At 42.6% G+C, this 19,684-nt stretch overlaps 2 protein-coding genes across 4 annotated transcripts in view; both read left to right on the top strand.

Annotated features, from left to right (window-relative positions):
• ahctf1 (AT hook containing transcription factor 1) overlaps positions 1-15,621 on the top strand; it is a 32,161-nt gene extending 16,540 nt beyond the window's left edge. For 2 of the 3 annotated variants that reach the window (XM_079665071.1, XM_079665070.1), the window contains exons 31-40: positions 2,275-2,451; positions 2,646-2,751; positions 5,892-6,013; positions 6,112-6,440; positions 6,590-8,689; positions 9,480-9,753; positions 11,857-12,024; positions 12,143-12,231; positions 14,174-14,262; positions 14,382-15,621. In XM_079665071.1, coding sequence (XP_079521197.1) covers positions 2,275-2,451; positions 2,646-2,751; positions 5,892-6,013; positions 6,112-6,440; positions 6,590-8,689; positions 9,480-9,753; positions 11,857-12,024; positions 12,143-12,231; positions 14,174-14,262; positions 14,382-14,580 — 3,653 coding nt within the window. In that variant the 3' untranslated portion in view covers positions 14,581-15,621. The remainder of the gene's footprint in view (positions 1-2,274; positions 2,452-2,645; positions 2,752-5,891; positions 6,014-6,111; positions 6,441-6,589; positions 8,690-9,479; positions 9,754-11,856; positions 12,025-12,142; positions 12,232-14,173; positions 14,263-14,381) is intronic. The other variant, XM_079665072.1, reaches the window with a different exon arrangement.
• Positions 15,622-16,673: 1,052 nt separating this feature from the next.
• kif28 (kinesin family member 28) overlaps positions 16,674-19,684 on the top strand; it is a gene marked incomplete at its 5' end in the record, with an annotated part of 12,075 nt that continues 9,064 nt past the window's right edge. Inside the window, 4 exons of the mRNA XM_079662667.1 lie at positions 16,674-16,748; positions 17,882-18,073; positions 18,705-18,755; positions 18,908-19,060. Of these exons, the coding sequence (XP_079518793.1) occupies positions 16,674-16,748; positions 17,882-18,073; positions 18,705-18,755; positions 18,908-19,060 (471 nt within the window). The remainder of the gene's footprint in view (positions 16,749-17,881; positions 18,074-18,704; positions 18,756-18,907; positions 19,061-19,684) is intronic.

Genomic DNA, 19,684 nt, shown 5'->3' with positions numbered 1-19,684 from the left:
TTGGGGACGAATTTGGGACGAGAGTTAAAATAAAAATACCCTGCTAACTCTACTACAAACGGCGATGAAAATGAAATCGACTGCACGTTGTGTGTAGCACACAATTATTAAACCTCCTTGTCAACATAAACACACAAAACATTTAGCAACCCGCGAAACACACACACACACACACACACACACACACACACACACACACACACACACACACAGAAACACACACACACACACACACACACACACACACACACACACACACACACACACACACTCACACTCACACTCACACACACAGAAACAGACACACACACTCACACTCACACTCACACTCACAGAAACAGACACACACACACACACACACACACACACACACACACACACACACATACACGTAAACTGTGTCCATGTGCTGTCAGTCAGCCGCACAGCTGGCTGTGCCCGCGAATTCCTGGCCCGCAAATTCGCGGGTCTATCTACAGTAGGCTATGTACTGAGTGTGTGTATTTTGCGGGTTGAGTGATGTAAAATGACGATGGTATCCCGTGGAGGAATTCTGAAATGTTTTACCTTTACATCACAAAAACGCACAGCAGAACCAGACCCTGGAGCGCCGGCCTCTTTATTTACTTACTCCACTTCATCCCCTATGGGTAATAAGGCTGAGATGAGAACCCCCCATCGTATTTAGTCCTTAGCAATATGCTGCGCCTCTCCCCATGTATGGATGGGTACCGAGCCCCGGTATTAAACGGGCTCCGCCCGGGCCGGAATTATTAAAGACAGTGGTAACGTTAAGCTCCGACGTTATCTGACTTTTTATCGGTACTGGAGACATTTAAAAAATATATGTCATATGTAGTATTGCTACATAAACATTATATCGCAGTTTTAGTTTATCCAACTCCGTTTCTAATATGCAATAAGACTACAACATGCGTCTATGATGTATTTTCAATCTTTCCAATCCAGACGAGATCTCTCTCTCCCGTCTGTGTGCGAGGGGGCGGGGCAGTTTGTAAAGGTCTCCTGACTGTGTTACAGACTATCCTCCTGGTTAGTGGTTACTCTGGGTTCTGTCTTCAGGACAGAGTGTTGGATTTTTTTTGTTAATTGGATGGGACTTGATTTGATTCAATATTAGTAATTTTCTCGTTTGTGTGTTTGTTTAAATATATTTGGCCTTTGTCATGTGATTGACTGATTTACTCAAATAATAAGGTTGATGAATTATCATCTAATGATTTGTATGATGTTTTATTTATGTTAAAGGTCACTTTGAATGATTTTAACTAATGATAAGTAGTAGAAAAACTAATATTTTTAATTCGGGACGGTCCACATTAATTTCGGGACGGCTTAGATTGTATTTCGGGACGGTTCCGGGAGGATGGTGAAAAAAGTTAGTCGAGAGCCCTGTTCCAACCGACAACACAGGATTGGGATCAGTTTGATCCCAAAAAACTGGATTATCCTGATCCCACCAGAGGGGTGGATTTCCAGTGGATTACCATAGCAAAATGTACGGTACCATTTATTTAAAAATATGTTTCAATATAAATAAGATGGCAAAGTTTGTTAACTGAAATAATACACAATTGTTTGCCTTCATGGCAAATCAATTTTATTTTTAATTTTTTGGTCATGTTTGTGGTGGCCTATTTTGTTTTCAACCAAATGTTGATGACATAAATGTTTATGCTCATGAAAGTATCACAACGAAGATTGTCAATCACAAATGTAATTTAGATTAAAGAAAAAATACCTTCAACAAAAAAAAAGTCCATCTGTCATCACCTTTCAAAAGTAATTGCGGACAATAGATGTCTGCAATGTGGTCTCTTGTCTTCCTTGTATTATTTTAAATGTCCACTAGATGGCGATCGGTAGGATTAAAGCACTCAGGATCTAGTCATCTTGAAAAATCGTAATCTGGATCAGGCTGATCCTATCGTGAATTGCTTTGAACTCCAGGGACAAAATCTGGCCGATTTGTCTGATCCTGGATCACAAAAAATGGGATTTCAAAATCCGATCGGATCTGATTGAGATTGAAAGTTTTGAACTCCTGGGCCCTGATTATCAGGAAGGTAATCATTTGCGTAATTAGGTTTATTTATTTCTCAATTACTTTTTTAGAAGTCTCACACCAAGTCACCCCACCAAGATACCTAGATCTGCTCTGAGATTTACAATTCCAAAATAAGAGTTGTTAAGAAATTGTTTTCCCCACACTTCCCTAAAACATGGCTTGACAAACATATTGTATTCTACTAGTTTGTCACCAGGTTACTGAGGGCACAGACTCTGGTGCTGAAGTCGAATCCCCGGATCTTCCAGTGGAGCAGGACGTCCAGACTGAGGCCTCTGAATCCACAGAGTTCACCGAGGCTCTGAAACCATCTGCAGCCCCTGAACCCATAATCACACCAGAAGAGGAACTGGAGTCATCAGGTCCATCTTTAAATTATGCATTTAAACTTTAAATGTGAAGATATTACCACGCAGGCAGCGATAGTGGTTCTTAGACCAAAAATCTACGAGGAAATTGTGTAACACCTGGCTTTTCTATGGTGGAAAATGTACCCATAACCATACCAAGAACATAAGGACTTCATACTTACGAGTTCTCCTGTTTTATCTGACAGATCTGACAGCGTTTGTAGAGAGACATCTGTTTGGCGGCGATTCGTCTCCTCCGCTCTCCCGCTCAGGAATCCACGACGCATCCCAGATGCAGGCCTCCTTCAACAGGTCTGTAAATGCTCTGTTTACAAAAAGAAGAACAAAATCTCTTACCTATAACACCAATTGTTGAAGCTGTGGCCAGAAGCATATGTTTTCAGGTTGTGTGTATATTCATATTTGCTTATACTGCCACCCAAAGTCCTCGGCCGTAAGTCCCCTGAGTTGGGGACTGGCTTCAGTAGAAGCTGAAGCCTTCAGAGTAAATCGGCAGAAACGCCGACACCTCCTCATCTCCACCGCTCCCACATTTTATTTTGTGTTTCCATAAGTTAGTCTCTCTCCGTTGGTGTGCTGGGCTAATGCTAATAATGCTAATGCATGCAAATAAAATGGCGGCTTCACAAAACTTTTTGGGAGTTTTACGTGGTTTGCAACAGAGTCCTGCACGGGTCTGATTTTCAAGACCCGCTCCCGCCGCGCAATACCGAACCCGCCCCGCTACCCGCACATATTGCCAATTAGTTCCGCAACCCGACCCGACCCGCCGGCACAAGATCCGCAACCCGACCCGAACCCGCATATATATATATAAGCAGTGAAAACGTGCAATTATTAACACACGCAGTTGCATATTTGGCTCAAAAAGCCTGGGAGGTTGGTTATTTTCTCCATCTAGGATGACACCAAAAGCCTCCCAGATGTTGGATTTCGCTCTTGAGGAAGAGTTATTGAAAATGCTGTATTCACCGCTAGAGAGCTTCACCTCAGCCATTTCGAATGTGGCGCGCTCAGCAGCAGATAGATGCGCTGCAGAGGTTATGATTATGCTCGGTCCCGCGGGGGAGAGGTCTGAGGATTTAAACATTAAACTAAATTATTATTATTTAAATATATTTATTATGCAACACCCGCAACCCGACCCGCATCATCTTTGTTTTACCCAGAACCGAACCCGGAAAAAAGCGTTTGAAAAAATACCACCCGCAAATCACCTTTTTTGCGGGTCACCCGTCGGGTACCCGACCCGATGCAGGACTCTGGTTTGCAATCCGCCCAGCCAATCAGAAATGGGAACCTTTTTCTCCCATGAAAGTACCTGCTCTCTAGCAGGGACTGAAAAGGGGGTGGAAAGGTTCTCATTAACTAAGTTCTAGCTCCGGATTTTTTTGGTGTGAACGCACATTTTCGGAACTATATCGGGACTATACTGGGAAAAGTGCTCCGTTGTGAAAGCGCCTATTGACATCAGGACAGCAGAAAGCTTACACATCTTCCGGCGCAGACTAAAAACTCTTTTGACTCCACTTCGAGCGATAGAATTACTAACAAAGCACTCGTATACTAACAAAGCACTTATATACTAATAAAGGACTTGCTTATCTAAAGCTAGTTGAGTAGCACTTGAAATGTTTGGCTCTATGAAATCTGATGTACTTATATGATTCTGTTTTCTTCAAGTTTGTATCTTCTTGGTCGAATGCACTTATTGTAAGTGGCTTTGGATAAAAGCGTCAGCTAAATGCAATGTAATGTAATGTAGTTGATTCTCTAATGATGGAACGTTTTTTAAAATGTATTTGTTATTTAAAGAAATAATTAACCATCAGGAGAACCTGGTTCTTGGTTTGTTTCTGGGATATAGCCCTACTTTGTCCAGGGTTTGTTGGTCATAAAAGCAGGAATGATTGTAATGGTTTCGCAAAAATAATTATTTGGGAGGCTGTGGCTCTGTGGATAGTGTGCTGGACTTCGTATCAGGGTATCAGCAAGTTCGAGTCCCACTGCAGTCAGCATGTCGTTGTGTCCCTTGGCAAGAAACTTCACCCCAAATTGCTCCGCTGGGACTCCATAGTCAGGGGTGCACATAACTCGTTTGCCCTGGTTCTCAAAGGAGCACATGGAGATGTTGCTTGGTGCGCATCCTTAAAATGAAATAAACCGGACCTTTTTTGAGGGGTACTTGACTTTATGAACGGAGGGCGGGCGCTAGTGAGGACGCAGCAGGGTTACCCCTAGTTTCCACCGGGTCCGTCTGCGCCGCGTTACGGCTGCGCCGTGGTTTTGGTCCGACCTCCTCTAGCGTCATAACCCACCGGGCGCGTTTCAGAAGCACGGCTCGCAGTTTTTGTTGATTTGGGCATATTTCCTGGACAGGCTACTTTGTACAGACAAAGTTAATAATAATTGTAATATCCCAGTTATAAACTACATGAATCAAAGATGTGTTGCTGTATTTTAGTGGTAAAAAAATGCATTCATCATCATAATTATTCTATATATATAATTTACACAGTGCCCGTAAACCGGAGGAGAACGCTGGCATTTCTCCTCGTGTGTGTGTGTGTGTGTGTGTGTGTGTGTGTGTGTGTGTGTGTGTGTGTGTGTGTGTGTGTGTGTGTGTGTGTGTGTGTGTGTGTGTGTGTGTGTGTGTGTGTGTGTGTGTGTGTGTGTGTGTGTGTGTGTGTGTGTGTGTGTGTGTGTGTGTGTGTGTGTGTGTGTGTGGTTCGTTCGTTCGTTCGTTCGTTCGTTCGTTCGTTCGTTCGTTCGTTCGTTCGTTCGTTCGTTCGTTCGTTCGTTCGTTCGTTCGTTCGTTCGTTCGTTCGTTCGTTCGTTCGTTCGTTCGTTCGTTCGTTCGTTCGTTCGTTCGTTCGTTCGTTCGTTCGTTCGTTCGTTCGTTCCACTTCCTGCCTGCCCGACATTACCTTGCGGCTGCGCCACGTCAAAAATAGGATTCATCCTAATTTTACTGTGCGGAGCGCTTAAAGCAGACCCTTCACGCGATAGCGAGGAGTATAGCGGGGGATCGCAGATGCCGCCGTGCTGGCGGAAGGGATTAAAAAAATTAAACCTAAATGGCTCGCGAATTATACTTTGGCGGCCGTTAATATGCCTGGGCGGCAAGTAAAGTCTATGTGTGGGAAACCCCGCTATCTACCAGTTCTTATACAACTCGCTAATAAATCTCTCTCTGTCTGTCTGTCTGTCTCTGTCTGTCTGTCTGTCTGTCTCTCTGTCTGTTGGTGCGCAAATGTGCCTTTTTTCAAATGATCTGGTGCTCCTTTTTTGGCGTCGGGTGCGCATGCGCACCAGTTATGTGCAGCCCTGTCCATAGTACTGAATGTATGTAAGTCGCTTTGGATAAAAGCGTCTAACAAATGTCATGTAATGATGTATTTAGGTTTTTAATAAAAATGTTCTTCTCCCAGTGAGTCAGCAGGTGAGGCTGATGAGGAGGTGCAGGATGCTGCTGAAGCTCCTCCAGTGTTCACCAGCCAAAAATCTTCTGCTTCTGTGACGTCGACGGAGCCAACAGGCACAGACTCCCAATGTGAGGACGACACATGCAAATGAACACTGACTATTGCTGTACTGCTTTACACATTTCCTCACACACCTGCACTTCTCTGCTCTCTCATTTTCTACTAGCTGTTGTGAGTTTGAATGTTAGTGAAGAGCTTTCTAGCGCCTTGTCAGAGGAAGAAGAAGAAGAAGAAGAAGAGGAGGAGGAGGAGGAGGAGGAGTCTGATCAGGAGGAGGACGAGGAGGAAGAGGAGGAGGAGGAGGAAGAAGAGGAAGAGGAAGAGGACTCTGGTAGTGAGGTGGAGATCATTGAGGAGGTCCAGGGTAATGGGAGGCTGCCACCGCTCCAACCCACTTCAGTCTTTGTACAACAAGAACACACACACTTCCTGCCAAGTCTGTCGGAACAGGAGGCTGCGCAGTTCTCTCTGATCGAGCCCGGTGCAGAGATAAAGGTAACACTTTATTAGGCATTTACTCAATTAGTCGTGATAAAATATTTAATTGATCACTTTCCAGACCTCCGCTAAGGCCAAACTGTTTATTTTGTTTGTCAGAGGTTAGAAATCAAGAAATAACTTGCTGTGTGTTTATTCCGCTACAGATGTTAGAGGAGGACATGGAGGGTGAGGTGGTGATGGTGAGACTCGGTGAAGATGAAGGATTAGATGTTGTTGAGGACGAAGAGCAAGGAACATCATACATGGAGCTCAAACCCTCGACCACTCTCCTCGTACCACTGGAGCTTGTGGGGGGGCAAGGCCTGGTCGATGGCTCTCAGCTGTGTCTTCCTGGGCTTCAGCAGACCCTTGTGCCAGATGAGCCGAGGACCGAAGCTAACGGCAGCTTCTCTCTGATGCTGGATATGGACGATGATTCAGACACGCTGCCAATGGAGAACAATCTGCAGTGCTCTGACCCTCCCTCCCTGTCTCCAGCAGTGGAGGCTCTTGACAAACCTGAGGTCATTATTTTGGACACAGATGATCAGGATCCTCCTGGGTCTGGAGAAATCTCTGAAGAGGACCAGGGCACAGAGATGGATACTTTAGATGGCATTGAGCTAGATGAGACGACAGAGTCAGAACTTGCTGGCCTACAAACTGAAAACACTGCGGAAAACCTTGAGACAGAAGATGCTGAAGTACAGAGTGATGAAGAGGTAGTAATGGTGGTTGAAGATCATGAAACTGCAGGCCTTTCAATGTCAGAACCAGATCCAGTGGGAGAATCTTCAGCAGAAATGCTAGTTGAAGATCAGGAACAGGAAGGACGCTCAGTCTCTGGGCCAAGTCCAGTGGGAGAACTTCCAGCGCAAATGCTGGCTGAAGATAATGAAGCCGAAAGTCTTTCCGACTCTGGACCAATTCCAGTGGAAGAGCCTACAGCAGGAATACTGGCTGCTGAAGAAGATCAAGAACCCGAAGTCATTTCATTGTCTGAACCAAGTCCAGTGGAAGAACCCACAGAAGAAATACTGGCTGCTGAAGAAGATCAAGAACCTGAAGTCATTTTGTTGTCTGAACCAAGTCCAGTGGAGGAGCCTTCAGCAGAAATACTGGCTGTAGAAGATCAAGAACCCGAAGTCATTTCATTGTCTGAACCAAGTCCAGTGGAGGAGACCACAGCAGAAATACTGGCTGAAGAAGATCAAGAACCCGAAGTCCTTCCGTTGTCTGAACCAAGTCCAGTGGAGGAGCCTTCAGCAGAAATACTGGCTGAAGAGGAAGATCAAGAACCTGAAGTCCTTCCGTTGTCTGAACCAAGTCCAGTGGAGGAGCCTTCAGCAGAAATGCCTGCTGAAGAAGATCAAGAACCTGAAAGTCTTTCCGACTCAGAACCGAATGCACTGGAAGTCATCCCACCAGTTGTGGATGACAAAGACTCAATGGCAGAGCAAAATGCTAATCGGGAGATGGGAGAGGAGAAGGAAGAACCAGCACCTGCAGGAGTTGTGATCTCAAATAGCCAGCCAGAGGAACAGCCTGTGCTCGAGGCCCCATCTTCCCAGAGGAAAAAGAAGGCTCCTTCCACGCCAACACGGAGGACAACAAGAGGGAGGTCGATTGCCTTTACCGTTCCCCTCCAAGAGGAAGCAGAGGAGGAACTAGCCAGCACCCAGTTTCCTGCGTCTCCTAGTCGTAAAAGTAACCAGAGCAAAGCCCAATTTACCACACCTCGAAGAAGTTCTCGTAACGCTAAGCCAGAGCCTCCAAAAGAAGATGTTAAAGAGGAGATCGCCATGGATACTGACAAAACAACGACTTCACCAGCCAGACGTCGGGTTTCCCAGAAGGCCACCTCAATAAGGAACAGCAAAAAGATCGAAAGTGATGATGAGGAGGAAATAGAAGACGTCACAGATACTAAAGTTTATCGGCGAACAAGCTCCAAGACTCCGACACCGGCCAAACGCAGGAGCACTCGGGTAAACACTCCAACGAGGTCCAGCAGAAGGATATTGAGTAGCAGTGAGGTGGAGTCGGCAACATTGGAGATCTTGGAAGAACAGAAGGAACCGGTGGAGGTCTTTGCAACTCCGGCCAAACGCAACTCCAGGAAAAGCAAGACGACATCATCAGAAATGCAGACGGCACTGCTGGAGGAGGAGGAGGAGGAGGAGGAGGAAGATGTAAAAAGATCTTCCAGTCTTGGCAGGGCGACCCGACAGTCCAACCGCATTACCCTGAGCGTTTATCCACAAGTAAGTTATTCAAACCGGTTCTTTCTTGTGTATGCAAGTTGTTGATGTAAAATAAGCTGAACGCTGTTTGAATGCTTTGAATGTTTCATCTTCACCATGATGTTTATAGATGTTAATATTTTTCTTTATGTTGAACCATCGGCTGAATTTTCCCTTAAATTCACTTAAAGGTCACCTATTATGCAAAATCCACTTTTTCATGTCTTTTATACATAAACATGTTTCCCCTCTGTGTAAAAAGATTCGCTCACTTGTTGTCCTGATCCATTTATATAAAAACTTGTCTGAAAATGAGCTGATTAGATTTTGGCCACTTTATGATGTCATAACGATTTTTTGGCTTGTGTAACCATTAGCCAATCAGCAACCAAGGTAACCCCCCCCCCCCCCCCCTTATCACCTGAATCTCCTCCTAGAGCACCAGTGTGTTCTTTTTAACCAGATATCTTTCAGAGGGGCTTGGGGAGGGGCTCCTTATTTTCATCTAAAGTAACAGACAGAGAATCAGCACTTTTGAAACAGGGCTGAAACAGAGGGGATTATGGGTAATGCTATAATGATCTGTTTGGTGTTTGGAGCCAAACACTTCAGAGACATGTTTTGTATGTATCTGAGACCTATAATATATTGATGAAAACGGTATGATAGGGGACCTTTTTAAGATGCATCTTTCCATAAAATAAGTGTTACCTCATCATATTCACATTTCAGTTTCGAATTCACCTTTTTTTTTGTTCATTATTCCATGTTGCATGTTTATTAACCCTAGCCATCCACACTTCACGCTCAGGTGAAACTGGTTCCTCTATCAATTCCTCAGAGTTCAAGGAAGACGATAAGAGAGACGATTACTGATAATATCAAAGAAAGTGGAGATCTACTGGAGCCTGAAGTAAACAGCAAAACTAGTCGCTCCAACTCTCGTCGATCTACAAGAACCAAACTCTGGGATTACCCAGAGGAAGACCATCCCTTACTGGACTCCCCTCTGGAGGTGTATTCAGAGACGCCTGTGGCAGACGCCCTCCTCAAGAGACTGCAGGATGAGAAGGAGAAGCAGGAAGGTATGTGTGAGGATACAGTTAGACCCTCCAGAAAAACGCAGGCAAAAATCCTTGATTATGCGATTAAACATGCGGGGGTTTTATGTGATTTTATGCGGTGAAATTGCGGGAAGTTGCGAAATATGCGGAAATATGCGGGGAAAAAGAATAACAATTTTTTTAAATATTGGGCTGTCTTATTTATTCTCTCTCACACACAACCTGCCACTAACGTTAAACCCCTTTACTATTCAATTAAACACATTCAATGTTTATTTATTGTAAAAGCAATTGGGCTATTTTAATCACACACACACACACACACACACACACACACTTTTCCGCCTCATTCTGTTTTCATTTACTCGTTAGTTATCTGAGCAGCTTCAACCTTGTAGGCTACTCACTTCGTTTCTTGTAGCCCTCAAAAGGGTTTTGGAGGTTGATGCCTTGGTGAACGTGAGTTGTTTGGCTTTCTTGTCCGCAGCAGCAGAAAGCATTTTCGAATGTTTGAATGAATCAAAGTGGGTCGTCACCTTCGATTTTCTCTTATGCTCCAACACACAGTTGCACGGGGTGCAGAATATTTCCCCCCCACTTTTTGCCCGGTCTTTAGTAGAAATGTTCGTTGGTAAATGAGATGGATTAGATTTTTTCATCTTGGTGTTTTGTCTATCGTGTGAGCTCCACACGTTCACTCTATACAGTGTTGTTTACATTCTGTGATGCACGAGCTGATGACGTCACGTCAAGACGAGTACCCTTTTTTCCCCCTCAACTTTGTATGGAAAAATGCGGGGATTATGCGGCCTTTTAAAAATCTGCGCTATTTTGCTGATTATGCGGTAAATTCTGCGATCGCAGAATCGCGTTTTTCTGGAGGGTCTATACAGTGCATCTCATGCCCCTTTCACACCAACGCGTTTTCAGCTCCGGCTCGGAGCTGGAGCCTGAAAAGTACAGTTTTTCCTTTTCACACCGCAGCGGCGCCGCCTCTTAGCTCCGGAATCCGGTTCACTTCCAGCTCCAAAAAATTGTCGGTCTAGACTAGAGGCAAGAGTTTCGGAGCTAAGAGGTGGCGTCGCTTACGTCGAGGCTTGCAGGAAACTAAACCCACCTCCCCTGAACATGGGTCGACTGAAGAGTCTCGTCATTCCTGCCTACAAGCAGTAGTGCTGAGCAAAGTGACTAGAAGGCAACCACACATTTATAAAAAGAAACACACTTTATAAAGTCGGGCAACACTAACCAGGCTTCGTGTGATTCTGTTTATTTGTACCTTACTTTGACCATCCGTTCACTGTTATTGATCATTGCGGAGAGCAGGCAGACGTTTTGTATTATAGCAGCTATCGGATGGAATCAATACATGGGCTGCACAGGTTGTCATGTCCGACTATCACAAGTAGAATCATAATGAGAAATACGCCGGTAAAATGTGCCTCTAGAAAATGGCTCATGCCACAATAGCAAGTAGTCCGTTTACCTTCGGTTGCTATGCTAACATCACCCATTTTATACCAGAGACACTTTAATAACAGCGTTGTGATGCCAAACAGGGTCAATTCAGACTGACACACATTCACTTAAGGGGGATTAGGGTATATGTATCGGCTGCTTGTGTGAGAGTCAGACAGTGAATACTTTAGAGAGGCCGCTCTAAAGTATTAGCTAACCCGGAGCTAACGGGAGAATAAACTCCAGTGGAAGAGCAGGCAGCACCGCAGCGGTCGGTAAATGCCGCTGAGACACATAAATAAACAATGAACCGCGGCACTCTGGAGAAAAGTATAAGCTTGGAGAAGTCGTTATTTTATTTAATCTGATTTCGTATGATTAAAATCAACACGATCATCGACCCGACGCAGTCCCCCGTTGTTGTTGTTGTTGTTGTTTGGGAGCAAATCAGCGATGTAAACGGTGACGTCATGAGGCAGCAGCGGCTGCACCAGTCGGGCTCTGGGCGGTGTGAACAGAGCGGGAGTAGAAAAGGGAAACCGGATCTAGAGCGGGAAAAGCGCTGGTGTGAAAGCCGCATGAGTGTCTGTAAGATAGCCATCATAACATACAACAAGCTTTGAGGTAGTGACACAACAATTTCAAATATTTTCTATCCAATTACAGTTGTCACAAAGATGCTAAGAACTAGCAAGAGGAGTACCAAGTCTTCAGTGGAGGAGGTTCACTTCCTACTTCCTGTAAACCCAAGCCTCATCCCTGAACCCAAAGAGGAAGAGTCTAATCCAGGCGAGAATTCCTACATCTACTCCCCCACACGGAGAAGAACAAGAGGTGAGCTGTTTATACATTTACCTGTAAGTCCATCTGTTCATCCATGATGGTTTTAACCCTTTGTTGTGTGTGTGTCTCTCTCTCTCTGTGTCTCTGGGTGTGTGTGTTTGTGTGTCAGCTAAGAGAGGACCGTCTCCCAGCCCCAGTGAAGAGTCTGTGGCCTGTGTCACTCGCAGCAGGAGGAAAGTTGTCAAAGATGCTCCTCAGGTAAATACTTCTGCTAATAAGGTCTAAATATTTGCCTGGATTTGTGTTTTATTCTGAAAAGTTATTGCTCTGTCACCAGTGTTGTGCTAGTCACTGAAAACCAGTAACCAGTAACTAGTTACTTCATTTCAAAAGTAACTCAGTTACTTTACTGATTACTTACACCAAAAAGGCCAGTTAACAGTAACGCATTAGTTACTTAAAAAAAGGGCTCCCATTAATGCCCTTATAGCCTTCATTTCCGTACTGTTATTGCATTGGAGAATAATACAATCTGTTGATCAAAAAAATAGCAATAGAAATAGTAGAAATAGCCTGCATGTGTTCTACAACATACCGCTGCTGCGTCGGATGAGTCTGGGTCCGTGGTCTTAGCTAGGCTACTAGCTTCGTCCCAGCATGTTGTTTCTGCAGATGTTTCAACAGATTTGAATTGCTGTTTTGGGCAGTAGATCGGATCTTTGAACCGCCAAGACACAAGTTACATTTAACTAAAACTTTCTTTTCTTTTTGCTCGACAAAAGTGAAATAGTGAAAAACGCGGGCTAAAATCCTTGATTATGCGATTAAACATGCAGGGGTTTTATGTGATTTTATGCGGTGAAATTGCGGGAAGTTGCGAAATATGCGGAAAGTTGCGAAAAATAATTGATTTTTTTTTTTAAATATTGGGCTGGCTTATTTATTATCTCTCACACACAACCTGCTACTAACGTTAAACTTTATTTATTACTTTTATATTTATTGTAAAAGCAATTGGGCTATGTTAAAGCTATTCACACTCTCTCTCTCTCAAACACACACACACACACACACACACACACACACACACACACACACACACACACACACACACACACACACTTCTCCGCCTCATTCTGTTTTCATTTACTCGTTCGTTATCTGAGCAGCTTCAATCTTGTAGGCTACTCACTTCGTTTCTTGTAGCCCTCAAAAGGGTTTGGAGGTTGATGCCTCGGTGAACGTGAGTTGTTTGGCTTTCTTGTCCGCAGCAGCAGAAAGCATTTTCGAATGTTTGAATGAATCAAAGTGGGTCGTCACCGTCGATTTTCTCTAAGACTTATGCTCCAACACACAGTTGCACTGGGTGCAGAATAGTTTCCCCCCACTTTCGTGAAAGACATCGGGGTACTGCTTTGCCCGGTCTTTAGCAGAAATGTTCGTCGGTAAATGAGATGGATCAGATTTTTTCCTCTTGGTGTTTTCTCTCTCGTGTGAGTTCCACACGTTCACTCTACGGTGTTGTTTACCTTCTGTGATGCGCAAGCTGATGACGTTGCGTGATCATCACTACTTCACGTCAAGACGAGTTCACCTTTTTTCCCTCTCAACTTTGTGGGGAAAGATGCGGGGATTATGCGGCTGTTTGATAAATATGCGGCCTTTTAAAAATATGCGCCTTTTTGCTGATTATGCGGTAAATTCTGCGATCGCAGAACCAGTTGAGAACCACTGCGTTAGAGTACTAGTTACTGCCAAAAATAACGGCGTTACAGTAACGCGTTACTTTGTAACGCGTTAGTCCCAACACTGTCTGTCACACATACACAAAATAAAAACGTTTGTCCTGTTTACTTTCACTGTATGCAAGCTTACTTTGGCAGTGAAGCAAATTAGCATCCTTGAAGTTCAACTTTAGTACACTTTCATGTGAATATTGCCGTTATGGCGACAATACTTGCACATTATACTTGGATTAATTAAATATATCTGCAGTTTAATTATATATTATTTGATTTTATACTGCCCATTTTCATATGATTTTGGAAAATAAAAAAAAATATTTACTTCAGAGGTATATAATGATGGTAGCCATATGTCAAGGGTTGTATTTTAATTCGGAAAATCAGAAGTCATTCTGTTGTACATTGAACAAAATGTCTTTAAAAAGCAATTGTATTGTCCAATTTTTTGTTTGCAGGATGAAATTGCTTCAGAAGAAGACCTTGGCGAGATGGAAAAAGCAGCAAGTGTTTCTAAAACCAGAAAATCAGGCAAAAGAACAGCCAAGTAAGACCCTCTTGTCATGTCGAAAAATACCTTTTTGAACCCTTAGACATAGGATAGAAATGTCTTGCGTACAAACGTTTGACGAATGCTAGTCACAGTATTTGTCTCTTTGTCTTCAGATCCAAAGCCGTGTTGGAGCCTCCTCCCATAGCAGAGGTGGAACTGCTCTCTCCTCTGCCCAGCCCCGCTGATCCCCTCCCCCGAGCACAGAAGAGGACGAAGGAGGGAGAGCCCCCAGCCCCCGGCAGGAACCTTCGACGCAAACGAATAATGGAAACCGTTTTCTCAAAACCTGTAACACGGAGGAAGAAACTTTAAGGAGGTCGGTGGTGGTTTTAACCGGGGAACCTCAGACAGCCGCGAGAAGACCTGAACCAACTCGGTCAAGAGCTGTCAAATACAAGTGTATGCCTAAACTCATTATGGTTCTATTTCCTCGAATGCCTCAGAGTGCTGTGGTTGTCTTTGTATATTTACTTCCCTGTAGGACAAGTGAATACAAAAAAAAGAAGCAATTTAGGCATGAAAATATATTTTTGGGAGAAAACACACTGGACAGCAGTGTGAGAGAGGCATATATTTTTGGAGTTTACATATCCCGTTCATCCCGGACTGGATTTCACTTGATATTGCATCTGTGGGACATTTTAAGACGCTCCTCGTAATCCGCCTAAATCTTTGGACACAGAAAGACACAAAGGAAATAAATCAAGGTGGGCTTTTAGAAGCGCCCAGTAATAAAACCGGAGGGACTGAAGTGAGCCTTGCTCTAAGAAATTGGTTTTATTCACACTCTTAACTTTTTTGTTTCTTTTTTTGTTTTTGTTCTCATCGTTTACTTTTTAGATCTTGAGGCCTGCTACCTTTTTCTATTTAACAAAGAAAAGCAACCAACCCAGTGGAGACAAATGATTTTTACTGATAAATGTGTATATAGTCTTTTGCTATGTTCCAAATAAAGTTCATAAATAAATCGTAAAAAATGTCTTTCATTTTGAGGTTTTAAGTGTCATGAATGCGTTTGATCATCTAATCAGCCTGCCTATGCCATAGTCTTAAAATGTGTGTCAATTTGAGGGATTACCTGTGAAAGACTTGTAAACTAATGCCATCAGATTGGAGTGTTTCTGTGTGTAATAGGGATGATGTAAAGTGTGGAATCAACAAAAAGACTTACACAGCTGTTTAGGGTTTTAAAAATGTAAAATAGATGTTTTGCGACATGTTCTTAGACTTGTTAAACTAAATTTATGGCAACCAACATCTGAGAAATAGGCTATTTTCTGATGAATGTATGTAGAATGTCTTATTTTTGATGACTGCTCTTTGATAAATATGGCTACGCTTGAATACTTCAAATCCTGTCTCAATTCAATTTATTGTCTTCAAGAGCGTGTTTTTCCCTGTCAGTCTGTGGTGTGCAGTGAACGCCTGGAAGGAGCTACCAGGGTCTTATTGTCCTCCACAATAGCTGGGACCCTATCCTGTGCCTCAGATAATATCCGATGTCCATCAAACTCAATCAACCCTTCAAATGCCAGCTTAGGTTATATTTAATGTCAGAAATGTCGCTGCTAGGGTGAAAAGTAATTTCAGAGAGTCATAAAATGTTGACATTAATGTAGCTGTAACATGTGAATCCACCCTGGAGGAATTACACTATTTCCCAGAGCTCTGTCTCTTTTATAATTTATGGGTGTAGAGGAGGGGAAAGTGAAACCGGGCCCATCTCCATGGCAACACTTCAATAATAAAACGGCAGGGCAGGGAGAAATAATATAGCAAACTAAAAGCATAGATTGCTTCATTTTAAATGTTGGTTATTATTATTATTTGGTGTAGTCAATCAAGTTAACTGGTTAATTTTAAGCCTGTAGCAGTATCTGCTAAATACTGTCTGTTTTAGTTTAGTGTTCAGTGTTTTTTTATAAGAAAAAGAAAACATTTTGAGGGGAAAGTCATAGAAAGATCACAATGTGCAACAATATCTTGCATTACTGCAGATTTGTATTCCATAATGTATTCCTTCTATTGCACTGTAAATACTGTTATATTTTACTATATTTTTAATTATTTTAAATATTTTTCTAGTTCTCTACCTGTGTTTTTAATTCTTCTTTGTAGGCACCACGACACCTAGTCAAATTCCTCGTACGTGTAAACCTACCTGGTAATAAACCTGTTTCTGATTCTGACTACAGATTTAGGCATCATAAGTCTTACACAGTATAGACAATGTGTAAACTTTCAATGTTTTCTTCTTGATGCTTTCCGTAAATTGTCTTAATGCATTAGCTAAACAGACTAATATGGACGCCGCTGTCCCTGTCACACTGACCTGATTGTGTCCATGTTGACGTGTAACTGGATACAGTCCCAGTGTGAGGAGCCGATCACTCTGCTGCTGCACCATGAGGGCTAAAGCTGCAGGCATGCACAGCAAGGACTGTGTCAAAGTTGCCGTCAGAGTCCGGCCCTTCAACAAGGTCAGTGTGTAGAATATGTACATGTAATATGATTCACTTTTTGAATTTGTATGCAATTTCTCCGTTATTTATTTGCCTGACGATTTTCTAATGTGTATGTTTTGCATGTCACATTAACTGATATTAGCATCAGGTACCCTTCAAGAACGCGCCTGTTTGATATCGTGGCTCCACAATGATATCAGGATGAAACTCAATACATCTTCTGTCGCGGACTGAAAACCCCCCTGTTTCTACTGCACCTTGACCATTAAACCTAAAACAAACAAAAATAAAGTGACAAAGGAGTTCCTTAAACGTTGATGCTCCTAAAAAAAAATGCTTATGCACCACCATTCACCATGGTTTAGTTTATTCGAAGAAAATGCAGCTGCAGGTTTATTGATGTTCAGAGTTTGTGTCTTCAGGGTTGATTGCACTTAGTGTGAGTCCCTTAAAAAAAACGCCAGCTTAATGTAATGTATTAATGTTATTGGACTGTTATACAGTACACACTGATGGAACCTACCAGATCAAAATAAAGACAATGCATTGACACATAAGCTTGTTGTTATAATCAAGAGTTGTATTATTGTTCATATCATGTACATTAAAGTTAGTATTCACAACTGTGTAATGGCAAACAGGTTGATTTGACATCATACAGATGTATTACTTTTCTACAAAAAAGATAGCAACACTGAAGCAGATGTTATTTTGTAGGCCTTTCTGAAAGCAAAGCCCATGTAAAATAATAAAAATACAATCAAATGAAATACAGTGAAATGTGTATAGGAATAAGTCCCTCTTGCAGTTGATGTGTTAGACAAAATAAACCAAAGCTGTTGCCTATAAAACGCAATTCCATCAAAAGTGCTAAAAAAAAGAGTATATTTAAAGAGGCAGGAGAGGGAAACTATTTTTGTGAGCATTAAAGCATGCAAACATGTTCTGGTAAACACCTGAAATATCAAGAAGGAACATTGAAATGAGCAAAATATGTACCTTTTAAGTGGCCTACTTAAGTTTAATTCTAAAGAGGATTTGGACATTGGTCTTAGGACTCTCACTTCTTCCTATTTCCCTTTAAATCTTACCTAAACCCCCCCACAGTCTGGTTTTGTCCTTCTCTCACCCTGCTTCCTCCCCCCCAGAGAGAGAGGGATGCATCGAGCCGATGTATTGTCTCCATGGTGACGAGCTCCATTACCATCCAGGACCCTCGTGAGTCCCAGAGCCGCCGCTCGTTCTGTTTCGACTACGCCTACTGGTCCCACAGTGGCTTCACGCGGGACCGCGGGGGCCTCTACGTCCCCGAGGAGCCGGGGGGGCGATACTCCGACCAGGTCAGCGGCTCCTGGTAGAACAGGCAGAGAGCTGGAAGTAAACATTGTACAACAAGCAGAATGCAGATATCTAGATTTTACAAAAATACTGTAATGTAAGATCATTATTTTGTAAAGCTTCCATATCATGGATGATTCCCAATCCATGGCAGATATTATTACTATATTATACAAATAAGACTCACCTCTTTTTGGGGATTTTAATCCAGCTTCTATTTGATACAAGTAGTCTTATTCAAATGTAATAGCTTCTATGTGTCCCAATATTTCCCAAGCAATGCTGCATTTCATTACTACACCGGATGTGTAGGACACACCTCTTTTATTTAGCTTCCATGCCATTTGACCCATTGATCCACAAATCACCCTGGAACTTTTACTGCACATGACAAATAGGACATATCTTGATTAATCAGATTTTCGTCCACTTTCTATTTTATAGGAATATTTTAATGAAAATTAAGCAGTTTCTTAATTGAAAAGTCTTATATTTTTCAATAGCGCCCATGTCTTGTGACTCCAAATCAAAGCAGCATTGTAGAACTAAACTGGACAAGAACGACGCTCCTCTTTTGAGAGAACTTGTATCCAATTCTGAGTTACAAGCTGTTCAAATATCATCCATCCACAGGACAGTGTGTTCCAGGACCTGGGAGAGGGCATACTGGAGAATGCACTGCAGGTAATAATCATTATATTATAAAAGGAGTTTTGTTCACATTCAACGTTTATTTGCACCAAAGCAGGTCTGTGCCAGTTGGCTAAAACAAATACCCAGGTTCTACCGTCTGTCCTTTTTAGTCCTGCTCTGATGTTGTTAAATGCTGTCTGCAGGGTTACAATGCCACTCTGTTGGCCTACGGGCAGACCGGCTCAGGGAAGAGTTACTCCATGGTGGGCTACGGGCCCAACAAAGGCCTGGTTCCTAAACTCTGTGACAGGCTGTTTCAGGCCATCAGGGAGAACCAGGACACCAGACAGTGCCAGGTAAAGAGTTTATGTCTGTTTCCCCGAGATGGCAAAAGTGCACACATCCTTTACTCAAGTAGAAGTACAGTTACTTGTGTTTAAAAATAGTAGGGTAAAAGTAGAAGTACTGACTAAACTTCTTTACTCAAGTAAAAGTAAAGAAGTATTGCCTTCAAAATCTAGTTAAGTAAAAGTACCCATAACTATTAACAGTTTTAAAGAGTAACTGACCTCAATCTATATAAATAGAACAATAATGGCATTGTTAGCTAATGAATGTTTCCATGCTGAACAACGGCAACATGATAACGTTTTCATTGGTCAAGAGGGGACCAATGAAAACACTATCATTTGCCATTGTTAGAATGTTTAGAGAAGACCAGGAAATTATAGATACACGGATCGTGTTAAAATCAACAGGCACGCAATGACTCTAAATAATAATGATCACGCCACCAAACACAGATTAAAACTAAAGTAACAAACCTATTTATAAAATGTAAGAAGTAGAAAGTACAGGTATTTGTGTTCAAAATGTAAGAAGTAAAAGTAAAACCTCGTCAGAAAAATAAGAGTAAAGTACTGATACCAGAAAAATGTACTTAAGTACAGTAACGAAGTATTTGTACTCCACTACTTCCC

Source organism: Notothenia rossii (genome assembly GCF_949606895.1).
Source record: "Notothenia rossii genome assembly, chromosome: 2".
Taxonomy (NCBI): Eukaryota; Metazoa; Chordata; class Actinopteri; order Perciformes; family Nototheniidae; genus Notothenia; species Notothenia rossii.
Note: the sequence above shows the minus strand (reverse complement) of the source record. Positions and strands in the feature narration are given on the sequence as shown.